We start from the raw sequence: 24,954 nt of genomic DNA on the forward strand, positions 1-24,954 counted from the left end.
CGCTGTGGGTGAAGCATAATCCTGAAAGTCAAGAAATGTGGGTTCTCCTCCCAGCTCCATGGTGATTTTGCTGCATGACCATGGACAAGTAACTTCATTTCCACTTACTGTGTTTTTGCATTCAGTTCTCCTTTAGCTCATCTTAGTCTTTCATCTGGTGTCTAGTCCTCCAGACCAGCTAGTGAGCAGCTAACCTGTGCCAGCCAAGGTGTGGACGTTGAAGCTCATGCCCTGCATAATGGGTTTGTTTGGATCTGGTTAAACCAGTTTTATGTAGGTGGGTGTACACGTGGCTCCTAAAACCATGGGATCTGAGCTCTCCTGGAATTGTGCGACTCTCCTTGTTTGCTGCATCTTGGTTTTTTGGCAAATCAGAGTGCATGCTAAGTATGTGCTAATACACAGGCTGAATGACAATATACTATCAGTCAGAGATTATTTCACTCCTTTCTCACCCTCCATTTTATGGGATTTAGACACTGTACGCTAACCAAGGCAAGAGTTATTTAGATTATTTAATTTTCACAGAGAAGATTAGTTGATTGCTTTGGGGGAGGGGGGTGTTTGTTTTGTTGGGTTTTTTCCTATAAATAATTTTCTTTTTGCATCTAGGCATGTTGGAAAAGAAAAATTATCTATTCCACAACTATAGCCTTAGCTATGATCTAGTTATGTCCTCTGAAAATTGCCTCAGCTTTCAGAAATGTCTATTGTAGAGAAAACATACCATTACGGCTGTTCTGCGGTAAAGGGCAGAAGCACCTAAGCCATTGCTCCCCTGACTTCTGTTTCCAATGAGCGAAAAATATCTTCCAGACAGAATATTGCTGATCACCAAACACAGTGCAGAATTGTTGCTTGTTTCCTATTCTCTAACAGGGATGCACCAAAAATAGAAACAGCTGCATCTTTCAATTGGGTGAAATTTGAATAATGTTGCTGTGCTTGAAATAAAATGGGAAAGCCGCGTGGAGTTAGGGGTTTGATCTGGTAGGTGCAAATGAGACCAAATTTCAGAATTCTGTGGCAGATATAATTCTAGATTTTCCATGACCCAAAAGTCTAGAACACTTGAATCTGGGGCTCTGATTTCTTCTTATAAGGGCAGCAACATCAACACAAAGGTTTACAGTAGACTGCTCAGGGAGTGGTCTCACCAGCAGATGCTGGTGGTGGACAGATATAGCAGAACAGTGATTGCCCGATGATCTCAATGAGATTTTAGACCAAGAAAGTAAGAGAGCTGCTTTTCTTCCTTAACTCTGTTCATTTGAATGATTTTACAGTTTCTAATAGAATTTACTGAAATTGGTAGAATTTTTCCAGGAGTTAAAGTTTTAAAGTGCCAGCCATTCAAGAACACCAACAGGCTGTCATTCTAAGGGATTATACGTTTCTCTTATATAGGAATATACAGGAAAGTAGCCCCAAAATCCAGGACCCTCCATGACGCTGTCTCCTGTTGTCCTTGCCTATAAGACTGAACCTGCAGGTATTACTTAGCACGGTTGTTGGACCAGCTCCAGGTCTCCGGCATGCAGCAAAGCTGTTATTTAGGAGAAGAATACTTCTGAAACATTCAAACTGAAAGCAATTTCTGCAGATGAAATGGATGAACTAAGTGGTTTAAGTCTTCCAGTAGCTAAGTATCTTCAAAGACCCAGGTCCCGATGTAGGACTGAGCTGCCGCCATGATCTCCCAACATGGGGCCATTACACCGATGCTTGTTGCTGTGCTCCGTAGGAGACAACAGCGTGAACGGGAAACAGGGTTGTAGTCCTGTTGCAGTGCCGTGTCAGGATGAGTTTGTTCCTCCAGGACTGTCTGAAAGGCTTTGAAGGATCCTTCTTGCTTGGTTTGTTGTCAGCTCATGGGATCATACCTCTGTTGCTCCCATCCTCCTGTTCCTCTTGGTCTCCGTGGGTCCCCGAGGCCTCCCAAAGGCTGTCCCTCTGCAACGTTTACATCTTTCGCATACGTGGGCTCATTTGTCACGTTCCCCGGTTTACTCATTGCACGGTGATGCATATTTACTAATTCTAACGTTTCCTCGTTAGTCATTCCCTCCAGGCCCATTAATCAGTATAAATTCCCAAACGAGAGGCTGCAGTACATCGTTCCTTCCAACAGACAGCTGACACGTAGTAATTAGGCAGCTGAACATAAAAATAATGAGGCTGAGGCTCCCGCAGATCTCCTTCCCCCTCTCGGCACCTCGGGGGCATCCTCTCTGCAGCTTGCGCAGCCCCGCACACCGCCGCTCACACCACGGCTGCACAAGCTGCTCCCCAACATGGATGTGCCCATTTCCCTCTCTTTACCCCCAAAACCTGCTGTCTGATCCATTGAAGAGGTACCCAAGCATTTAGCTTCATGACTTCTGGTGGTACGTTTCCGTGCATCACATCAACCTAGACACTGAATTGTTTAATCTCTCTGCCTCCCCTGTTTCCCTGTCATGCGGGGACTGGTCCAGCTCCCGTTGTTCATCTCTACCTGCTGCTCCAGAAAAATCCTTGTGCCAAACTGCCCTGCCAGTTTGCCGCAGACTCTCTAACTCAGAGTACACTCTTGGAAAGAATGCATCTTTTCACAATGGCTTTACACCCTGAAATAAATAGCATGATTCAGACCTTGGTTTGACTGCCATGTGCAATGCACAAATGGCCTGAGAGACCAAAAGGCTCTTTGTGTCCAGCCTAATTTTCCTATTTTCTTGTATTCTCCCTCCTCTGCACAGTTAGGGAGCAGTTCTGCAGTCTTTTTTCTCTTTTTTTTTTTTTGGCCAGAATGCTTTGTGGTGATCACTTTTGTTTGCCGCAGAAATACCCTGGAAATGGAGTGCCCATGGAGAGGGACACCGTCCACTCCGAATTACACTCTCGTGTCCGGCATCACTGGCCAAACTGGAGTTAATGGGAGGCAGGAAGAAACTTCCCCTGTAGCTCTTTTTTTCTCCTGCTCCCTTCTGAAGCAATGTGTCTTGGCTGCATTTGGCTTAAATAGACCCTTGATCTGCTTTGTTTATGGTAATTTCTTTACTCCTATGAGAGAGAGAGGGAAGCCAGCACCGAACTGATATTGTTTTGGGACTGCAGATGGGCAGATGGTTTGAAAAAATGATTGCAAGATTTCACTTGCACTCTGGGCCTGTCTTTCACATTTGGGTGCAAAGATCAAGTTTTGTCTTCTGTCACGGGGAGCCTAATTTAGATTGCCTAAAACTTGAAATCAGTTTGAAGACAAATCCCCAAGGTCAACGACTCCACAGATTTGGAGGTTAAGGAATTGAGGTTAAGAACTGACAAACGAGGATGTCGAGGCAAGATTATGGAAATGAGGATCTGTAGCAAATTCTCTCTTGTTTCCCCCTTTTAACCTCCTAATGACATTAGCGCCCGTCTTTGACAGTCCCTCCTCGAAGGGGAACTTACTTGAGCGCTAAAGACGCTTTTATGAGTCCCAGAAAACATGTGGGCAAATCTGCTAAGACCCAGATATGGGACACAGTCCTTAGAAGCCCTGCGATGACTTAAAAGAAATGACCTGAAATAAGGAAGAGAGCAAAACACAGTTGGCAGGTGGGGCCCCGCCACTGTGTCCCCATCCTGGTCCCTGTGCTGAAAGCAAATGTCCTTTTTTACCCCCGTGCTGCTGAATGCACTCAGTTAAAAATTCAATCTTCTCATCTCCCCAGTGAGCTGGAGCACTTCTACTGTCCCTTCTCGCAGCTGCGATGCTGCGATTCAGAGGGATTAAAGCCAAGATCATAAACCAGTACCTATTAACACTGCCTGCCCAGCTCAAACCACTCATCTCCCAAGTCCTCAGAGTAAGTTAGCATTTTGTGTAATGCGTTTTTGTTGTTGCTAATGCAAGTCACTGCTTGGAGGTCGCTGAAGTCATTTACTCCAGGGAGAGTTTCGGCATACCTGGTCCATGGCCAGAAATTTTTGCTCTAAGTATGTCACCCATCTTCACCTAGGAACACTATGCAAAGCGTGGGCTGGATTTATTTCTGCAGGGTAGTGGTTCTTGGACTAAAACACAAGACCCACATTTTCCTGCAAGGTTGTGTCTCATCTCATGCATTGCAGCTTGGTTGCTGCAAGTGAGGTTTCCTCCTGAAGTCGGTGTAGCACCAGACCTTTCCTCCCTCTTTTTCTCTTGATCTTCCCCACTGTAACTACACAGAGATCTGACCGAGGACAGCTGGATAGATAGGAGGCTTTTAATGGAGATGGCTTTAGTTCCCCGTGATGTTGGTGGACTGAGCCACGGGGCTCACTCCTTCTCCCCTTCTTGCCTGTAGGACTTTTCTACCAGTGTTGGTGAGATCAGGCCCACTTCTTTCCTGTGATGAGATGACAGAAAGCAAAGTGAGCGTGCTCCTTTTCTTTTAATATATTAGCCAGTGATGGCTAATGAAAAGCTGAAAGATATTTTTTAACTGTAAAGTGAGTAAGATATAGCCTGTAAGGACAACAAAGTATCCATGTGGATGGAGGCATTAAGTATGGATAAATAATGTACATGGCTGTTTGAGAAGCACCTTATTTACCTGCCTAAAAGACCTGCCATCCTATTGATCTCAGATGTATGAATTTATGGCCTTGTTATGAATTTTCTGATGCCTCAGCTCCCTAACGTTGAAGCATTCATTCAAAGTAGCTATAGCTTTACAAATAGATTTTTTTTTTTTTCAGAAATAGAGTTTTTCCATCTGTTTGTTCCATTTTCCCATCTGTTCCTCCAGCCTCATAGTCTTGATCAACCTGTTTACGAAGATTGCCTTTAAGTGAATATATATATATTTTTTTTTTTCCATTCCAGGACAATTGTTTCTTTCACAGTGGTTTGATTTGTTCTTAAACTGCCTCGCTGAACTACTCTGGGCACTTTTTCTGCTGACCCATTTACCTCTCTAATACATGCTTTAATCCATTGATATGACAGTATGCTTTAAGGTCATGAGGAGTTCTTGTCCAACGCATGGTGATCACTGTGGCAGGGCTAGACTGTGACCTGCGGCTAGATCCCGGTGAGAAACCCAACGTGCCCCGTGGATGGCATTATGGTGTCCACCTGGGTACCACAAAGATGGGTGACACCAGGGCATTTCCAGTAATGCTGGTCTTGGTCAACGGGGTGAGTCAGTTTAGGCTTGTTGCTTTTTTGTTACACCAAAATCGGACTCGCTGCTACCAGAAGAAGCAGGGTAGTAGACATCCCAACTATTGCTCTCTGCCACGATACATGCTCTCCACCACAATGCCGTTCAGTCACCTGCTCGGGGGCATTTTCTGCAGTCACGTAGTGTGACCCAGGTGTTGTTCAATGGCCAGACATCTTTTTTAAAAGAGTTGTCGGGCAATCCAGAAACACAAGCAGCTTGTGATAAGAAGCAGATAAATTTAAAATGAAGAATAAATTACCACCAAATAAACTGCCTGTTCTCAGTAGAGACCTCCACTGAAGATGGTCTCGCAGCACCTCCCAAGGGTTCCCTTCACTGAAGAACCTCTAGTAGCTTCTGAGTAGTTACTAGATAGAGATTAAGGTACCCAAGGCAGTCCCCAGCCCATGTTTGACCGACCTGGAAAAAATTCTCAGGAATCACCAGCCAATATTTTACCACAGTTAGAGCAGAAGCTGGACTGGATTCGTCTCTGTAATTGTCTGAGAGACACAAGTAAGTGCCCTTCGAGAAGCTGTCATTTGTGCTACAAAGAGAGCACAAATTTGTGTCTCTCCAGGCCACCCAAAAAGTGATCTTTGATTTGTCAAAATAATCCTTTATGCAGAGGAATCAAGAGTTTGGAAGATATCCAAAAATGTGTTAATCTACACTTTTAAAATTTCTCTTTTTATGTAAGGAGGGGGGTAACTAATAATAAGCTTGTAAATCATGTGGTTAAGTTTAAAGAAAAATGCTTTGGGAAAGTTTTCTAGCCTTCTGCAAGACATTTTGTTTTTATTCCGTCTGTCTCCACAAGACTTTTGCCTTCTACCGTTTGCCAGCAGGAGGAAGATTGGAAAAATTCTACTGGTCCTGTCATCGCAAGAGACAATTGTGGAGTGGTTTTATTGTTATCCTTCTCCTTCTGGTAGAATGAGATCAGACCCTCCATTTAGCTAAAGACAAGCCATCTTCTTGTTCGTTCCAGATGTGCTAAGCTATTTGTAAACAATGCAAGCTTTCTTCATATTCGACATGAAGTCAAACACTTCATTGCACGTTCATGAGCCTTTGATGGCTGCTGTGCTCTACCTTTCATGTAAAAGGGATCACAGAAAGTCTTTGGGGCAAAGGAGCCCCCCAATTCCTGGTTTCCATGCAGGAGGACTTCCCCAGAAGGACTCGGACCAAGCACTGACCTTCCAGTCTAAATGCAACATCTACTTCTTGTAAAGGTTTATACTTAACAAGAGCATCTTGCTAAGACACGTGCATGATGCGAGGGGAGCAGCCTTTTGCAGCAGCCTCTCCTCTTGGTCTTGGCTTGGCTTTATTTCAAGGTGGCCTTCTGGCCACTTGGAGGTAAGCAGAAATGAGCTATAAATTTCCTTCCAAGGGCAACTGTTTGGGCCATGGGATTTTAGGGACAAGAGGCCAGTCCTGCGTGTTTGATAGCAAGCTCAAGGCTTTACCTTCCAGCTCAGCATAATTTGGTAGAAAGTTTATCCATTACCAACCTATGTTGGTTTGGTTCCCTTTGTTCGCAGAAAACAAAGGCTCTGTGTTCACAGCTAAATCCCCTCATACAAGCGTTTCCTTTAACTAAACAAAAGCCCGCTAAATAAGAACGTTTCTCCCTTTGGGTAATGATGCATTCCCCCATGCTCATGGTATGCAATATTCCCTTAGTTCGCTTATTTTGTAACTTTTTACAGTTCAGTTTCCATACGCCACTGCTCATGTGTGGTGCCAATGCTGTTAGGTGATGAATTTCTTGCAGAGCTGACTTGAGCAATGTCTCTCTGAAGTAATCACTTTCTGTCTCCCCAGCGTTTAGCTGAGTACATAGTCTCCAAGACCTTTCACCAAGCATCCATCAGCAATGAGTTCAAGCTAAGCAAGACACTACCCTGTTCCAGAGGCTGAGCAAATCACATGCCTATGTTGTAACTAATTATTTCTATTGGCTGATTGTTTTTTAATGCGTCCGTTTTACAGGTAAACAGATTTATCTCAGGAAGGCAAAGGTAATAATGATGCTGGGTTTTATTCATTGCCTTCCTTCAGAGACTGAGAAGCTGAATGCTGAAATAGGTGTAATTTAGCTATACTGAGAAGTCACTAGATCTTCATACCCAGGCAGGATTGCTGGAAAAGATTGGGAAAGCCTGAAAAAATTATGGAGCCTCCTAACAGGACTCTGTAAATGGATGACATTAGCCATGTGGTCTCCAGCCTCCAACTCCTCATGAGCCTCTCGGTTTAAAAAGGAGCATTTTCTAATTGGCAAACTCCCTGGAGAAGCCGATTTCTGGTGCAGGGAGCCCACCACATAGAGCCCACATTCAGACAGCTCAAGAACATCAGCTGTTTGTGATGTTCAACTCAACCTTATGATCCTAGGTACAAGCCTGAGCATGGGCATCTCGTAGACATCTCAGCAACTGCTCTGGCAACAGTGATGCTGTTTGTACATTGGTTGTATTGCAGAAGCAGTCAGAGCTGTCTCAGAACACACGATCCATGGATCAAGGAGATGCACGAAAACAGTGCTTGACCCAAAATGCTTATGACTAAAATACCAGAAGGGTGGATAGAAGCACAGGAGACAGAAAAGCACTGCTAACTGGTACAATTTAGCTGCAATCAGGGGATTGCAGGAGCGGGAACCCTGAAAAGCTCTTTCAGGCTTACAAAATAAGGAAAGGCAAGAAATTCACCAAGTCGAAATTGTTGGAGGGAGATGTCATATGTGTATGCTGTAAGGTAAAGCCATGGGCAGATAGCACTGGCTGGGTGATGTCCTCACCCATGTGCACTCCTGCACGTTTTTTGAACTTGTTTTTAAAGAAATCTGGGTCTTGAAAACAAAAAGCTATGGCTAGAGATATTCAGGAGTGGCAGTGGCTGCCTTCAATTTAGCATGGCCAGCCTTGGAGACCTGAACCAGTGTGAGCACCATCAAGCGCTCAGCAGTGTCCATACCTAACGGTCCTGCACAGGGTGAAAGTTTGGGTCCTGGAGTTTTCTGCTTTGGAAGGACCCTTCTCATTTTTCTTTCCCCCACTGTGAAAAAAGCTGGTTTTAGTGGAAATTTTACCACAGCCAGGTTTTGCTGCCTGCCCTCCCTCAGCTAGGAGAGGGAAGAAGACTTTCACCCGCTGCTCGCTGCTGGGCAGGGTGCACCACGAAGGAAACAGGACCCAGGCGTCTGGCGGTGGCTTTTTCGGCTGAATTTCGGTTTGCCTGCTGGGCTGGGGTTGCAGCTGGCTGGCCTGATCTCCTTCCCTCCCACCGGCTCTCACTGAGAGCAGAACATGCCTTCTCCTGCTGATTTCTGCTTGCCATATTGATTGCAGCAGGGTATAATGGAGACAAGTCAGGCAGAAAGCCAGCCACCCTTGGGAATGATTAAAGAGCAAGCAGAAAAGGATAGAAGTGAAGAAAAACAGGCTGACACTTAGGACGTGGTGGATTTGGAGCAAATTATGCCCCTTTCTCTGCCTCACCCCAGCTCAGTGCCCGGGACAGTGCAGCAGTGCCTCTTTTTCAGCTCTGCCCAAATGAAGCATCGTATTGACCCCCGTGTACACGGGGAACAAAATCCCCAGAACATGTACAATATCCTTATTGTGCATGGATTTGCAGACTGATTATTCAGAGCGTAGCCAAGGAAAGGTAAGGCTATGACCCATTGTTTTCGTGCGATCAATTGAATACTGTCATTTGCATTTAAAACGCTCCGAATTCGCACTGTCAATATGCCAAACAGCTGCTCGGGCTTTTCAGCATTCCATGGTGACAATCACACTATCGTACATCATTGGCACCAGGATTTGCAATACTCTCAGTGTCAAAATTTTGTGGGTTTTTTTTTTTTTTTAAGGAAAAAAAATCCCCCCCCAAAATACCCAAACCTGTGAAAAATCCGCTTTTAAAATGATGGCGTTCGATGCTGTTAAGCAGGCCTTCACAGATGCCAACATATCAAAATTCATCTCTTTTCTTCCTCTCCTACAATTAAAAGGTAGTTAAGAAAGAGGCTGTTCCTGATAGATCCACCTTCTGTTTTCTCCTTTGTATGCGTATTATTCATTAGCAGTCTAATAAGAGTTTCAAAATGCTCTGTGCCTCTGCCAGCAGGGCATATGTATGTAGACATGTGCTTGTGACAGATAAGTACATAAACAGCATATTGGCACCAGAAAGACATCTGTGCCTAGAAGAACGCTTGTGATATGTACATAAATGACATTTTAGCTCTAGTCAAGTCCTTGTGGCTTTGAGAGGAATATGTGACTATACTCTTCTCTGTGAATACTGAAAAGGTGCATCTTAGAAAGGAGAGTATTTCAGAGGTTTACGGAGAGTCAGAGGAAGAGCTTGGATGCGGGAAGCTGCCCCGTGCGAACAGCCGGGGTTGCAGCCCTGGCTCTGCCAGGTTGTGGCAGACGGCGGCAGAGTCTTGCCGGGGGGATCGTGGGCGGCTGCCACCGGCAGCGCCGCAAGCACGGCCCCCTCGGGGGGAAGCACCCGGCACCCCCGAAATCTGATTCGATGCGTCCGCATGGGGTCTGCCGTGCAGGGTGGCACGGGGCTGGCAAAGGCGATGCAGCTCCTGTCTGTGAAGGGAATAAAAGCTTGGACCAAAGACCAAAAAGTCAGGGGGTGATCCAGGGTCTGGAGGCACGGGGAGGGCTCCCTGCGGCAGTTTCTGCTACCTGCATTTAATTATCTGGCTGACAAATCTGAATGCAATCCCTTCAACACAACTGTCTTCTACAGCAGAAAAAGGGGTGTTTTGGTTTGTTACAGAAGGGGACCAAGCGTCCGGTCTTCCAGGATCCCTCCTGGATTGCACAACAGGACACTTTGTAGGTCTACTCACACCACTTGGCTTAGGCTCATAATGCCTCAGTTTACCCATTCATGGTGCCAGTGGCCTGCCTTATAGCTTTAATTAGTGCTGGAAACGTTGTTGTGGCCAGGAGGCTACAGTTGAGAGATCTGTGGGAGTCCCAGGAAAACCTGGAGAATATTTGCGTCTAGTCTTAGGTAGGAGAGAGAGAAGATGCAAAATTGGAGGTACTTCAGTATTCGCCATGCATACACAGCAGTAAATATGGACTTGGCTCCTTGATTTCGGGGCTTGGAGTCAGACTCCCAGAGATATTTGAGCCCTGAGCTCCCATGGGAGCACTTACGTCCCAGTGAACTCGCCCCAAGTTGGGAACTTAATCTTAAGGACTGGGTCCAAGCATGTCTTTCCTGAGCTTGCTCCGGGAGGTCTGGGTGCCCCAGCACTCTCCGTTCCTCACCTTCTGCAATTACAAATCTCCTGTAGATTTCATTTGACCCAGTAAAGCAAATCCTAAAAGGAAATGAGTGTCCAGAGCTGCTATTGCTGCTAGGTTCATTAGGACTCACCTGGGCTGGATGGTGAAATGGCAGCTACACCTGCGTGAAAGCCCTCCGGGACACGGCCTTAACATGCACATCAGGGTGGTCGCTGCTGTTCACCAGCTTGCCCGTGACAAAAATGACATCAGTCATTTGGGTCTGATGGAAGGAGGAAAGAAGCAGCAAAATATTCCTTGATGTAAATCAGGATGGGTCCTTGGACTTCGCTGGAGCCTGTCTGTTGATGTGACCTGAGCACATGGCTCCCGGGTGGGTGGGAGTCTCACACCTCCAACGTGGCGGATGGAACCACAGTGGTGGATGAGCTGTTACTTGCCTGAAAAAAAGTGTTCGGGGGGAAAATTGTCTCCAGTCATTCTCATTTTGCATGTGATTTTTCCTACATATGTTTCTAATCATTAAGAAATTCTGTAGCTTAAATAATGCTCTGAAAGTACGGTAACTGTTGGACTACATTCTGTTGTAACCTTATTGAATTTCACTTCTCTGGAAAAAATAATGGGATACTATATCTTGAAAAACAAATGGTAATTGCATTTTTAACAGAATGTTTCTCTTTGTGTTTCAAAACCTTCTGCACACAGTTAGACATCTAGCCAGGGAAGAAGGTACAAAGCATATGGGCCAATTTCTGTCTGTTGGCTGTTCAAGATGCCTTAATATTCAAGCAGTGATGTGTGTGTGTCCATGCAATATGGCACAATTTATCTACGCAGTATCCATGAGCTCAGGTGAGGCGATCAAAAAGTTGTGTACTGTGGTCAGAAGAGGTATTCAAGAAGGAATTGGGGAAGGCGGGTTTACATCCCGCTCCCTATTAGATGCACGGGTGTACATCCTTATCTCATATTAATTCACATTTTGGCTATTTGGACCACAAAAGACCGGTGTTCCTGTGTTTGTGGTGCTGGCCAGAGGCACAGGTTCATCTTCCAGGTGACCAGGATCTTATAGCTAAGGGTCTTGCCGAGACTGCAAAAATAGGAATTGTCCAACACTCTTGTACTGCCCGTGCGCCGCAGCAATATGACTTCCTCAGTGCTTTGGGGATTTGCACATCACCACGTGCTGGGAACTGATTTGATTAAAGCCTGGGACCCAAAATAGCATCGTTGCAATGCAGTTTGGTAACATGCTGGTTTTATTGTCTACTGAGGTTAGGAGAGCCCTGGTAATACTGGAATGCTCTTCCCTAATTTTTAGTAAATCTGGCGTGTTAAGGACTTTGTGAAGAGATGCATTTGGACATGTGAAGCTTCAAGGCAAAGTAATAGGCTTGAGGTTTCTGACTGACAAGACACATGTGAGTACATGCAAAATGTGCTCCTCCTGCTAAAAATAACATTTCTCCTGTCAACCACGATGCATCCACCCCCACAACACCACCCAGAAGAACACATTAACACCTTGGCTTTGCACGTAGCCCGATTCACAGCAGCCACAAGTGGTAGAGGGATCTGCACTCTGTGTGCACGCTGACAAATCATATGGCATAGCGAAGAACAGAGGAGTGAAACTGGGCTAGCAGAAGTTGACGCCTTATCATCACAGTCCCTTTGAGCATGCTGTAGGCTGACACCTCCACCAACCGAGTCATCTCCCCGATGCCAGGATGAAGAGCACGAGCCCACTATCCTGATTTAGCCTCTGGTAAGCGAGGCTTGGCTTGCCACACCGGGAAGGGTGGAATAGGTGCGTTGATGCAAATAGGTACAAGAGTATCACGGGTGCACCAGCAAGGGGACACGCAAAGCATGTTCAACCACTGCTGCTCACAGCTGTGCTACGGTGACACGTAAAATATACTTTATAGACCAGCAATGTGAGATGTTTCTCCCATTACTGCTCTGCATTTGGTGCCTAATACCATCCAGAAACCTGTAAATAACATTTCAAACCAAGAAGTGTTGGGTTGCAGGTAGTTATTACCCTTGAAAAGGACTCCTACAATAACTGAGGTGCAGGTCTGTCATACAGCACCTGTGTGTGCTTCTGCTGTGTGTGCTTCTGCTGGCCCTGCAGTCACCAAGGTCATGAAAGACATGGACAGCAAACCTTTTAAAAGTGGTGAAAGACTAGAGAATACTAAAATTTTTTCCCAATTGTTATTGCCTATCAAAATTTGCTTTTTTTCCTGAAAAATTCAAGCTTTCTGAAAAATGTTGAAGACAAAAATTTAGCATTCTTCTGAACTTCTCACCATAACTTCTAGGCAAATAATTTGAAAAATCATTATTGACAGTTTTGCTTCGGTATAAATTTAGATTGTTTGCAAAGTAAATCTCTTAAAAGGAAAAAAAAGGACCTGGAAACAAGTTGTAGCTAAAATATTGGTGGGCGACGCGAGGTTGATTCACAGTCACAGAGGTCACTGTTGGTCCACTGCAGCCTTCCCCCGGGACAGCGTGAAGCTTTATTCAAAGGAGATTTTCGGAAAACCCAGGAGATTTAAATGCATAAGTTCCAATCTCTCCTTTAGCTGGCAAGTGCACGAGCCTACGTTCTCACTCTCGAAATTAAGCTCCTTTAACTCTTGTTTAAGTGGCTGGGCAGAGCCCTGGGCTCTCGCAGTGCTTCCCTTGTCCGAACTTCACCTGATGACTCTGGCAAAGCCGGGCAGGCTTTGGTGGGCGCTGAAGGCATCCAGCCCTTTGTAGAGGGTGCTTAGCACTTAACAGGATCAGCCCCTTAGCGACTTGTATGGTGTGCATCACCTCAGATGCCTTATCGTTTTTGAAATTATGCAACGCCCACCATATGTAATTAGCCAAGTAAGCTGCTTTCACCTAACCTCAAATGTTTCTAATGCTTATAATCCCAGCTAGGTGTCTGTATAAAGGAGCTCCTTGTTAAGGGCAGAAGGGAGGAATATTCTTCCATAAGAAAATTAGGGAGTTGGCAGAGATATAAAGCTAAAGGATTGCAAGATTGCTTTTGTTTGGCCAAACGTTTGAGGTTTTGGGGTTGTTTTTGGAGATCCCAGTGCTTAAACTTAGCTGTTCAGCAGGTGGTCTGGCAGTAGCTGTACATGAGGAAGCAGCTCGCCCATGGCAAGTCCTGTCTCCAGTAAGCTATCAGCATCTTAGCTTGTTTTGTTTTCTTTCCAGTCCTTTCTTACTCCTGTTTTAGCAAATGTAACACCAGCATCAAGTCCCTTCCTGGGATGAAAATCTGTGAGTTCATCAGCCAAGATGGAACTTCAGTTTTGGCCTGATTTGGTTTCTCTCTTGGAAAAGCTGAACGGTCAGACACTCCTGGTGGTTCTGGTTACATGTCTTTTGATTATTGACCTTGTGAAAAAGAGACGTCCCAGGAATTTCCCTCCAGGGCCACAGCTCTTTCCTCTTGTGGGAACTTTTGTGGACTTTAAGCAGCCCCTCCATCTTGCGCTGCAGAAGGTAAGAGCTCCACGGACTTTTCTCCTACTAACAATATTTTACCTCTTCAGTGACTTTTGTCACCAAACCTGTGAAGCAAGGGCAGCCTCTGAAGAACTAGCTATATAATAACCATGTATGAGAGATGACCCTTCTTGGTTTTATCTCTTACTGTCACCTCCTCTTCCATGGGAGTAGGAAGGTCCAATGGGAAAGAAACCCATAATGGAGGAAGACCTACATGTTCCTCCTCTTTTTTCCCATCTGACCATGACCATTTTCTGCCGGAGCCCAGGAAGGGTTCGGAGGGGCTGGGCCAGGCTTGGGGAAGGATGGCAAGTGCTGTGTGAGAAATGAACTGTTTGGACTGTGAACATTACCTCTGGAAATTGTATTGTCATTGTCTTTGCTCGGAGGCCAATGATTTGCTCCATTACGTCTGAAAGAAACATTTAAGACCCTGAGTTAACCATCCCTGTGGCTTCTTCTGTGTCGCAGAAAGAGGCAGTGATTGCTCTGGAAAGGTTTCCAGAGCTTTGACTCCCACCAAAGCCAACAAAAGAGAGATATTTCATACATGCTGAGTACACTTCTCTGAAAAAGTGGAAGGAAAAGTTCTGACATTCTGGTTGCAAACATCCTTTCTGGTGACTATTTATCTCTTGCTTTTTACTTAGCAGGCTGATACCAGCCTATCTACCCTGGGTTTTCGCAGGCCGCTAGCATGGTTGTCCCCTAGGGCAACCCTTGGGGAAGGCTGAGGCAGCGTGCTCACGATATTTTGTCAATACACCCAATTATTATTAATAAAATTAGTCATATTCATTTACATGCACACAGTGACTGAGAGACCCATTTGGCTCCAGACTGCTTTCACGAGGCACCACAGCAGTTCAGGATGACCATGTGTGTCCCTTCATGTAGACTCATTCTAATAAGAGGATGGCCTGACCTCCTTGGCAGAGCTGGGCCCAAGAGATTATATGATCGCCCTTTGCTCTTATACATCAGGGAGTTGAACACTGCACAGGAGACACTAATGCCAGCGGCATCCATGCAAGGAAAAATGTCTATAATTTAGTCATAAATGCATTCAGGCTTAAAATTAGAAGTAGGTTTCTAGCCATCAGCAGTTGGAGCCACTTTCTAAATGGGATAGCTGGAACAAGAGACCACACTACTTTAGACACAAAGTTGATGAAAGGGATTATTTGTTGTGCTTTGCCCTCAGCAGCAAGAGCCTGGGTGTGGTGACCCAGGTGGTGCCTTCACCTCTTATACCCTTCCTATGAAGAAGAGGGATGGAGCAGATGCCCATCAGTTACAAAGCAAGTAATGTCCCTGTTACAAGTTAAATTGATGCAACTGCCTGGTGAAACCCAGGTCATACCTGCTAACAAATATAAGCAAACCATCTCTCCCACACTATAGCTCTCTAGCATTTTTATGCCGTCTTCAGCCTTAATGGAATAGTTTAGGTTGGATGGGACCTGCAGACTTGGGTTTGGGTTTTTCTTAAGTGTCCTTGCTGCAGGCAGGACTAAATTCAAAGTTAGATGCCATTGCTCGAGGTCTTGTCCAGGTGAGTTTTGAAAATCTCCACCTTCTTGCTCTCAGAGGGTGATGAACTCTTTTTCAGCTTACCGGTCGGTATGGGAACATCTTCAGCGTGCAGTTTGGAAGTCTGACTTTTGTGGTAGTCAATGGGTACCAGATGGTGAGAGAAGCTCTTGTCCACCAGGCTGAAATATTTACAGATCGGCCAAACATTCCACTCCTCCAAGAAATATTTAGAGGCTTTGGTAAGCACAGCTACCAGGATTTGGGTACAAATTTTCCGTCTGTTTGCAGTGATTACAGTTAGAGTGAAGGAAACAGGTTGAACTCAACCCTTGCTAGCTGCATCCATAAAAGCTTGCACAGAGCAAGGCAAGAACTGAATTCAGTCGAATAATCTCACAGGTGTACGTTTTAATCTCTCTGGGATTTAGGGATGATGATGGGATCAAAGTCAGGCTTTGATGAAAGAGAAGAAATAAATGCAAGCTGCCCGGTGATCGATACAGTTGAAGAGTTTTCCCCTTGGTTTTAATTTCTCCTTTACTTTTTCTCCCCCAGTTGCATACAGCTCCAGAGACGGGGTATGGTGCTCCTGACTGCAGCTCTGCCAACAGCGTGATAGTACTTATAGTATTTGGGCTTACACCTTTTTTCCCACGCAAAGTGACAAAGTAGCAGATTAAAGCAAATCCATAAAGCTAGATGTTTAGCATAAGCCAATTAGTCTTGAATTTTAATTCCCAGGCAAAGCTATAGTTTTTCAATGTCTACGGGTTCTGTTTGCTTTGGTTTGGGGTTTTTGTTCAAGATGAATGGCTGTTTCTGAATCCTGTCATTCATACGTGACCCAGAGCGAGGTTTGTTCACTTGTGTTTTCCACCTACAGGGCTCATATCATCAAATGGGCTTATTTGGAGGCAACAGAGGAAGTTTGCTTCAGCGACACTGAAAAGCATTTCTGTAAGTTTTGAGGAAAAAGTGCAAGAGGAGAGCCGGTACCTTGTGGAGACGATCGAGGAGGAGAAAGGTGGGCAGTTAACGTACAGCACCGTGCCCAAAGCTTCCAGCTAAATGAACAACAAGAAGTAAAGTTCTTACTCCAATGCAGCTCCTACCATGCAAAACATTTCTTCAGTCGCTCAAATCTCTATCTTATACTTCCAGACTGCGCCTTTTAGCACTTATTTTAGACCTCAGGCTTACTATTTTAGTTCTTCCTTATTAATATTAAGCAAATATATACTAGGTGTTTATTAAAACTTGCTTGTTTATATGGCTAAGAAAGTCTCTCCTGTATTCCGTGAAGGAATAAATGCAGCTCTCCTGCTATCAGGCACGTGTGCTCAGAGGCTTAGTTAACCTCTGCTTGTCCTTGGTTTTACAAAGTATTTTAAAACTTGTTTAGTCAGGCTTTCCTTTTGTATCGTGCACAGATGAAGCGTGTGCCTTGCTCTTTTATGGTCCAGCTTTTAAGAACTGCCAGAGGGATATTAGTAAGAATAATTTGTATGTTGGTACATGGGTGATGTTGCACTTCAGCTTTAAATAGAAGCAGATGGGGTTTAGCTAATTCTATGGAGCTATATATAGTAAACAAGAAAGATCTAAATAGGAATTGTGAAATTATATACTGAACTTGCTCCATTTTAATTGCTGTTGCACTGAACAGGCCAAATACTTCATGTTGCCAATTGATTATAGTCCTTTATAGTCCTAATCAATAAACTAATTAAGCTGCTGTTTTGGGCCTTTCTTCCCATTAGTAATGACAAATAGTGATCATGTCCATCACTCTAATATCTGAGCACCAGCCCAGTTTAATTACTTTCTTGAAGAGCGGAGAGATCAGCAGTCCTGTGCAGAGTGCCTTGCATTTCAAAATGATGCTCCCCAGCGTACCGATGGCAGCTCAGGGCTGGACTGGATTCGTTACTGATATTAGTCTCTCATATCATGGCAAGTAGCTCTCCAGGATGCCTAAATGTGCCCTAGGAGATGGTGGTCTTTGCTCAAGAGCTCTCCCAAGGAATGCAGATGTGACGAACATCACACCACGCTTTGCTCTTTTAGGAGCTATGTGCATCACTTCTATGGGCCATATGAGCTATTGCTGGATTTTACAGGCGGCTGCAAAGGCTTGCAATCCTCACCCTCTCCCCTCTCTCCCATCCCACTTGGTTTCCTTGTGGTGGACAGTTAAAGGCCCATGCAACGGCATTTTTGCAGTGTGGTTAGTCCTGAGCTCCCTGCCCCAGGCTAAGCTTTGAGGGACCCTCTCTCGGCATTTAAAATTGGCACCAAAACCATGTTGGAGCATGCAAACCCAACAGCCATAGCGTGGCATCCTACTGGTTGTTTGCCCTGGAAAACAGTTCAAACCCTGCTCCGACAGCTCTGTGTTAACGTTGGTGTGTGCCAGTAGCCTGGGCTGGAGACTGGAGGGGATGTCCTTGGAGAAAGGATGTTGTGGCACACAGCATCCAACCTCCGGTGGGATGCTGGAGGTGATGGGGGTGGTGGGCTCCCCAGGACATGGGGTGAAGCCTTAGCATCACTATGGGTGAAAAGTAGGTGAGGTCTCACTCCAACTTCACAACTGTTGATCTAGTAGAGAATGTGGTTTTGACTGAGACTTTAAAGAAAAAAAAAGTTGTCTTTCATTTTGTTTCCTCCAGGACAACCATTTGACCCTCATTACAAAATTAATAGTGCTGTTTCGAACATCATCTGTTCCATAACTTTTGGGAACCGCTTCGACTACCATGACAACCGTTTCCAGGAATTACTGTACTCGCTGGCTGAAACGCTGCTGCTCATCGGAAGTTTCTGGGGCCAGGTAAAGCCAGTCGGATGCTTTTCTAGCTTCAGCTGCATGTAAGAGCTCGGAAACTGGAGTTTCTAAGGCACTGACGTAATCTGCTTTTCCCTGTAGAAAAAGAGCCATGTTATAAGGGAAATGACCACGAGTATTGTTTTACATTAGGCTGGATTTACACACAAAATCCGTCAGGAAAGCAAGGAAGCAAGTTAAAATTATTGAGGCACATGGAGAAAAACACTGCAGGATTGTAAAACCAATCTTATGCCTGACATAACCGAAGAGCAATGGAAAAACCTTCAAAATATCTATTTTTCTACAAAAAGAAGAGTCAATTAGTAGCACTCTCAGTGAAAATTCCTTTATTTTCCCCCACCCCTTTCCCAATCAGTTTCTCAAATAAGTTTTATTTATGACAAAGCTGTCTGAGAGTCCAGGTTTACAACTAAAGTAGGTGGATTTGGGGACAGACTGCACATAGCTTCTGCATGGCCACACACCATGGACCAGGTCTGATCTCTGTCCCATCCACGGACCCCAGCACTAAGGGTCTCCTCTGCATCCACGCCGATTTATGACTCCGGTGGCCACCTCATTCAGTGACAGCTTTGGCCACCCAATATTAGAGAACTTTATCAGCAGAAAACATCTGGCCGATTCTTCTCTTGTTTGTACTCGTTTACATCTGTGAAACTAAATTTACCTTTGCAGCAAAACTGATTTTTTTGCTGGTAGCAAGCGGAGCTAATAAATTGTACTATCATCTCAACTGCTTTTTTTTAACTCAAGAAATGCTCTTTTGCTTGGTTTGATTTCTCACCAGCTGTATAATGCTTTTCCTTTCGTCATGAGATGGCTACCAGGACCCTTCAGGAAAATCTTCAGGCACTGGGAGAAACTTCAATATTTTGTGAAGGGAGTGATCGCAAAGCACAAGGAGGATTTGGACCAGTCTGAGGCAGGAGATTATATTGACTGTTACCTGAAGGAAATAGAAAAGGTAAGAGGGAAATACCTAAAGTCACCCAAAGCTTAACCCAAGAAATGAGCAGATGAGACTCAAGGCTGTTCTGTCAGAGGAACTCGTGCCTCCCTCGTTGCCTCCTCCTCCCTACCTCTTCCACGTCAAACTTTTAGCAACAGCAGGAGCCTGATCACTTTGAAAACACACAGATTTGGGGTTTTTTTTCATTTGAAAGTATTTACACTTTGTCTTCTCCCATTTTTCATTCTGTCATGCAGCGTAGGAGGACTCTCAGGGAACGTGTTCACATTTCTATGAGAGCTCTCAGGCCTGTGTTTGCTATTGTGAAACTTCACATTTAAAAATGCTACCTGCTTTCAAAAGTCACTCTACAGCAAACAGGGTGTCTTTCAAAGCATTCCGCAGGGCTCGTAATTCAATGAAAGCAAGGGGTAGAAATTTCCAAGTCCAGGGGTGATGGATAATAAAATAGCGGCAGGACTTGACTTACGTATGGATGGTTTTGGATTGGGTTCTTGAAAGCATCTCCTTCCTAATAAGTGTTTTCATTGCCATGCTTTTCCCCAAGTTTAAGGGTGACACCAGCTCATATTTCCATGAGGAAAACCTGCTGTGCTCCACCCTGGACCTCTTCTTAACCGGGACTGAGACGACGGCAACCGCCATCCGCTGGGCTCTGCTCTACATGGCCGCGTACCCTCACATTCAGGGTAGGGCCACTGATGGGTCCTTCATTTAGCCCCAAACCAGATAAGTGACACTCAGAAAACAGAGTTATTTCCAGCTTTACCACATGTTGGACATACCTATGCCCCAGTTTTCTTATTGGGAACCTTTGAGCACACGTCTTTTTTTTTTTCCTCTCTTTCCATAGAGAAAGTGCAGCTTGAAATCGACACTGTGATCGGGCAGTCCCGCCAGCCCACCATGGCCGACAAGGAGAACATGCCATACACCAGCGCGGTGCTGAGCGAGGTGCTGCGGATGGGCAACGTCGTGCCGCTGGGGGTGCCCAGGATGTCCACCAGCGACACCACCCTGGCCGGCTTCCACCTGCCCAAAGTAGGTGGAGACCACCACCCCTCCCATTGCCCCACAGAGCGATGTCTTCATGTCCCAAGTCCCAGATCTCATCTGGAGGGGAACCAATCGTCAGGATCTTATGGAGATATCACAGTTGTATAGAAAATACATGCCCTCCTCATGGATGCTGTAGGGCTCTTACGAGTCTCACCTCCTTGTGGAGGAGAATTGTGAGATCCTACAGTGTTGGTCATAATTTTCAGTTTTATAAGGTTTATCCCTTAAATTTTATACAAGACGCCCTCCAGGCACTGTGGGAAGAGAGGGCCAAGAAACATAGGAAAGCAAACAGTTTGGGTTTGTTCATTCCACGGAGTATTAAAAATCATCTATTAAAAGTAGCACTTGATAAAAGCCAGGTAATAGGTATTGATGTGTACACACTGTTCTGGCATTATGAAAGCAAATATAAGATTTAGGTATATCTAGTCTCTTCCATGTATATGATTGGTTGCATCAAAGAAAATTAAAAATAAAAAAAATCTGGGCATTTTGCTCCACACTGATTAAAATATTTTTCTTTTTCTGATGGAGGATGTGGAGATAAACCAGATCAGGTTTTAAAAAAAAGGCACAATAAAGTGGATCGATTGAAAATTATTTGGTTAAATCGCTTCAAATTCCCATGGGAACACAATGTTATCAATTTAAAGATGGTTTGTATTAACATCACCAGTGACAGCAGCACAAGGTACGGATCAACACTATGGTGATATATGGAGGAGCACAGAAGTGAACAATCCTGTAGGCTTTCACCCTCGTTTAATTACATAGCTTCGGGAAAAACATTTTGCCCTTAAAAAAAAAATGTAGTTTACATTGTGTGTGGAACAGAGCTAATAATAAACTAGTCTGACAACATGTCGGCTCTTCTCCATCACGTAATCGCCCGTTTTCTCCACCTCTTGCAGGGCACCACCCTGATGACCAGCCTGACTTCGATAATGTTCGACAAAAACGTGTGGGAGACTCCAGACACCTTTAATCCTGAACATTTCCTGGAAAACGGCCAGTACAGGAGGCGGGAGGCTTTCCTGCCCTTCTCTGCAGGTAGGATGATAGATGTTGAGATGGTTTTCCTTTTTGCAATGGTGTTTTTTTTTTTTCCCCCCAAGACACCCCCTCCGGAGCAGGGGGTACTGCTCCTTGTCCGGCTTTCAGCCCATGCCCAGCATTTCCCACAGTGCAAATCCCTGTAACAGTTAATACTGACTGCTCGGAGCAGGAGGGAAATCAATTTGTTATTGCAGGATGAAAAAAATAAGGCTTTTTCCTCTTGTGCGAGCTGCATAAATGGGGGGTTTTCGACAAGTTTCCCCTCTTCGTCTATCTGAACAGCCGTCGCAGTTTGCTCAGCAGTAAAATTCTGGGAAAGATTTCTGCAAAATGTGTGGGTGAACATTGCCACCTAACCTTTCGAGGAAGAAAAGCTCCCGCAGCCTGTGCAAGGCAGCGCGTGAGAGAGAAGCCCAAGAGGTGGTTGAAGCTGGCTTGGGACTCGGTGCCGTTATTTTTGTTCCTTTTCCAGGCAAGCGGGCTTGTCCCGGGGAGCAGCTTGCGAGGACCGAGCTCTTCATCTTCTTCACAGCCCTCCTGCAGAAGTTCACCTTCCGGGCGCCAGCGGCTTCCGCGCTGACCTTCGCCTTCACGCTCAGCCTCACACGCTGCCCCAAGCCCTTCCAGATCCGCGCGCTGCCTCGCAACTGAGGCTGGCGTGGGGCTGCCCCGTGCCCCCACGCTTCAGCCCTCCGCAAGCCTGGAAAGTGCCCCTTCTCCTATCCACCCCATAGATTTTGGGCCAAAATGATGGGCCACGGATATCTAGCACCCACCAACGTGTGGGTGGCAGTGGGAAGGGTGGCAGGAGGGCCACATCCTGCACACTGCAACGAGAACAACTCTTGGGGCTTTTCCCTTTGCCTCCTGCCTCCTCCCCTCTATCAGTTTGACAAAATGCATGAATTTAAAAGCCTTATTACTTAATTTCCACCATTAGCATCTCCCAGGAAGCTGTCTGCCAGTTGCAAAACCATGGGCACAGTTGGGTCCACGGTGGCTCTTCCATAGGGAAGGTCCACCGCCCAGACACCATTTAGCAACCCCTAAATCCCAACGCTGCAGCACCCTGAATGGGCATGGGCTGAGTTTTCCGAGGTCTCCCTGGTCAGTGGGGGCAGCTGGCCTTGGACGTGCAAGCTCTGGGTTCATGCCTCAGCATCAATTTGGACTTCCAGGTGGCCATGGCCAGGCTCAGGTGGCCTCAGCCTCGGTTTGGTATGCATTCCCCACACCACCATGTTGCTGCTTTGCAGTGGAAATAGAGATCCTTGCAGCAGCAGCGTGCAGTTTTTTAATCTCATATGTATATGGAAGTTGTAATTATGAGACTACAGGGTGGTAGAAGCAGCTTGTACCATAGGCCAACCCAAGTGGGATGGCATGAGGAGCCATGCCTCCAGGTCGCAAATGGCTATAAAAATGCAGTATTGCAATTGTATTGGCGGGAAAGGTTTATCCAGAAAGGTTTGTGGTAGTAAAATACACAACAGGAAAGAAAAGTTGCAAAAGAATAATTGCATGGGGTTGTTCAGGAGTAGTTGAGCTGAAGCCCAACAGAACAAGAAGCAGCTGAGAGTGTCGGAAGGGTTGTGCCCGCGGCGGCTCACCGCTGGCCATCAGGAAGGAAACAGCGGCACGGAGGCTTTGCAGTGGGAAGTCACGAGCTCGCCCGCTTCCCTTCTGCTTCTGGCAAAGAGTGGTGGCCATGCACGGCAGGCACATCCATGGCGTGGGGCCGAGGCGGTGGGTCGGGAGCATGGCACCGCCTGTGATGGGGACACTGCTTCTGCCCATCCCAGGGTCTCTTTGGGAAAGAGTTAATGACACATGCAACGTGTAGAGAATTTTTCCATTTATGTGACCAAGCATTAATGCTTAGAAATGCTGTCTCCTGTGTGCTTTTATTTGGAATATAGTCACAGCAAAGGTTGGTTTTTTCCTCTTGTTTTTTTTTTCTTCTCACCTTTCATAAGTGACTTTTCTATGGGCGCCCATGTAGGATACTGAATAGTTAACAGGAAAAGAGGATTAAATCAAGTTTCATTTCCATTGGCTTTAGCCTCCATCTCTGGCAATAACCACCTTTGCTGCATTACAAAGCAATCACTGTGCAGTGGCAGATTTATGCCACATGGGAGAGTCCTTTGCACATCACATCCCTGCCACGCCGGGCACACAGGGATTTTGTCAATGAGCTGTCCTTCTAACTGATCACTTTAATCCTATTGCGTTTTTAATTAATGTTTCACAGTTACAGGCTCCTGTGTTGTGGTTTTTTTTTTCTTTCTAAAAGGGAAAACATAAAAGATCTCTGGACTTTTTTCACCTATGAAGTTTTCAAAGCTGTTCAGGACTAGGCACTGATATCTCTCCATTTTTTTATTCGCTCTGGTGCAGGTCTGACCTCTGATATGTGGCTGCAGCTTGCATTATTTGCACTGGCTTAGCAAACAAATGTTGATGTCTTCCCTCTTCCATTTCAAACTTGCCTTTCCCTGTTACTTTAGGGTTTCCTTCCCTACTCATGGAGAGAATAAATGATTGAAGTCTTCTTCTTTTTAATTTTTAAATCAGTTGGGGGAAAAAAACCAAAAAACCCCCATTTTTAAGTGTGATGATCCCGTACCATAAAGGCAGGAGGCATGAATTTGTTTATTTTTTGAGTGGAACATCTCATGTGAGTGAAGGAACATGTGCATCTCCATAGGATCATGCCTACGTATGCTTAAAAGCCAGAGGTAAAAAGAGAGATTCTCCTCGAAAACAGTTTTTTCCCCTTTAATTTCCACAATAAACCAGAGATTCAGCTTTTCAAGTTTCTCAAGTGTAAAGGTTATGCAGCAGCTTCGCTCTTGCACATATGGCACTGCTCCAGCGGTGCTGTTGCATCTCCACGCCTTGTCTTCGGCTCTGGACAACCCCAACGGCCACAACTGACGTCTCCAAAGGAGAGAAAATGAACCCAAATCATCTCCTGGAGCACGAGGTGGCAGCTGATGACTGCGAACGGCCGCGGCAGAGCCGCATGGTGCAATGAAGAACTGCTGCTGCAAATGCCCCTGCTGCTTTCACAATAAAACACAACACATAAGTCAAAATTCAGTGTGGTGTACGTGCATGATCAACTACCTGTCTCAGAGCCATTCTTAGACAGGAAAATTCGGCACAGCCTGTTACCAGCTACCACCGAAGGGCCACAGCCTGCAGGGCTGGTCATCTGCTTTGGCTTTTCAGCACCCACCTTAGCTTTGTCGGGCTTTGGGTACAGCTTCAGCACGGGCTACGGACTCAAAGGCAGGTGGGAAGGGATGGCTGGAGGGCTCGGGGCAGGGCCAACCTCATGGCCGGAGCAGGTTGCACTGCTTGCACTTGTCTGGCAGAGGTTAGAAAATTACGGTGCTTGGAAACTGCTGCAGATCCTGGACGGCTGTTTGCTTCCAGCCCACATCATCCTGACGCACCGAAACCTCA

General features: G+C 45.6%; 1 protein-coding gene across 1 annotated transcript in view; it reads left to right on the forward strand.

Annotated features, from left to right (window-relative positions):
* The window catches only part of LOC140654420 (cytochrome P450 2J2-like), a 43,940-nt gene extending 19,323 nt beyond the window's left edge, over nucleotides 1-24,617 (forward strand). The window contains exons 3-11 of the mRNA XM_072867670.1: nucleotides 13,709-13,999; nucleotides 15,618-15,780; nucleotides 16,425-16,565; nucleotides 18,214-18,374; nucleotides 19,180-19,356; nucleotides 19,910-20,051; nucleotides 20,216-20,403; nucleotides 21,336-21,474; nucleotides 21,953-24,617. Coding sequence (XP_072723771.1) covers nucleotides 13,793-13,999; nucleotides 15,618-15,780; nucleotides 16,425-16,565; nucleotides 18,214-18,374; nucleotides 19,180-19,356; nucleotides 19,910-20,051; nucleotides 20,216-20,403; nucleotides 21,336-21,474; nucleotides 21,953-22,131 — 1,497 coding nt within the window. The 5' untranslated portion in view covers nucleotides 13,709-13,792 and the 3' untranslated portion in view covers nucleotides 22,132-24,617. The remainder of the gene's footprint in view (nucleotides 1-13,708; nucleotides 14,000-15,617; nucleotides 15,781-16,424; nucleotides 16,566-18,213; nucleotides 18,375-19,179; nucleotides 19,357-19,909; nucleotides 20,052-20,215; nucleotides 20,404-21,335; nucleotides 21,475-21,952) is intronic.
* The last annotated feature ends 337 nt before the right edge of the window (nucleotides 24,618-24,954 follow it).

Source organism: Ciconia boyciana, chromosome 7 (genome assembly GCF_034638445.1).
Source record: "Ciconia boyciana chromosome 7, ASM3463844v1, whole genome shotgun sequence".
NCBI lineage: Eukaryota > Metazoa > Chordata > Aves > Ciconiiformes > Ciconiidae > Ciconia > Ciconia boyciana.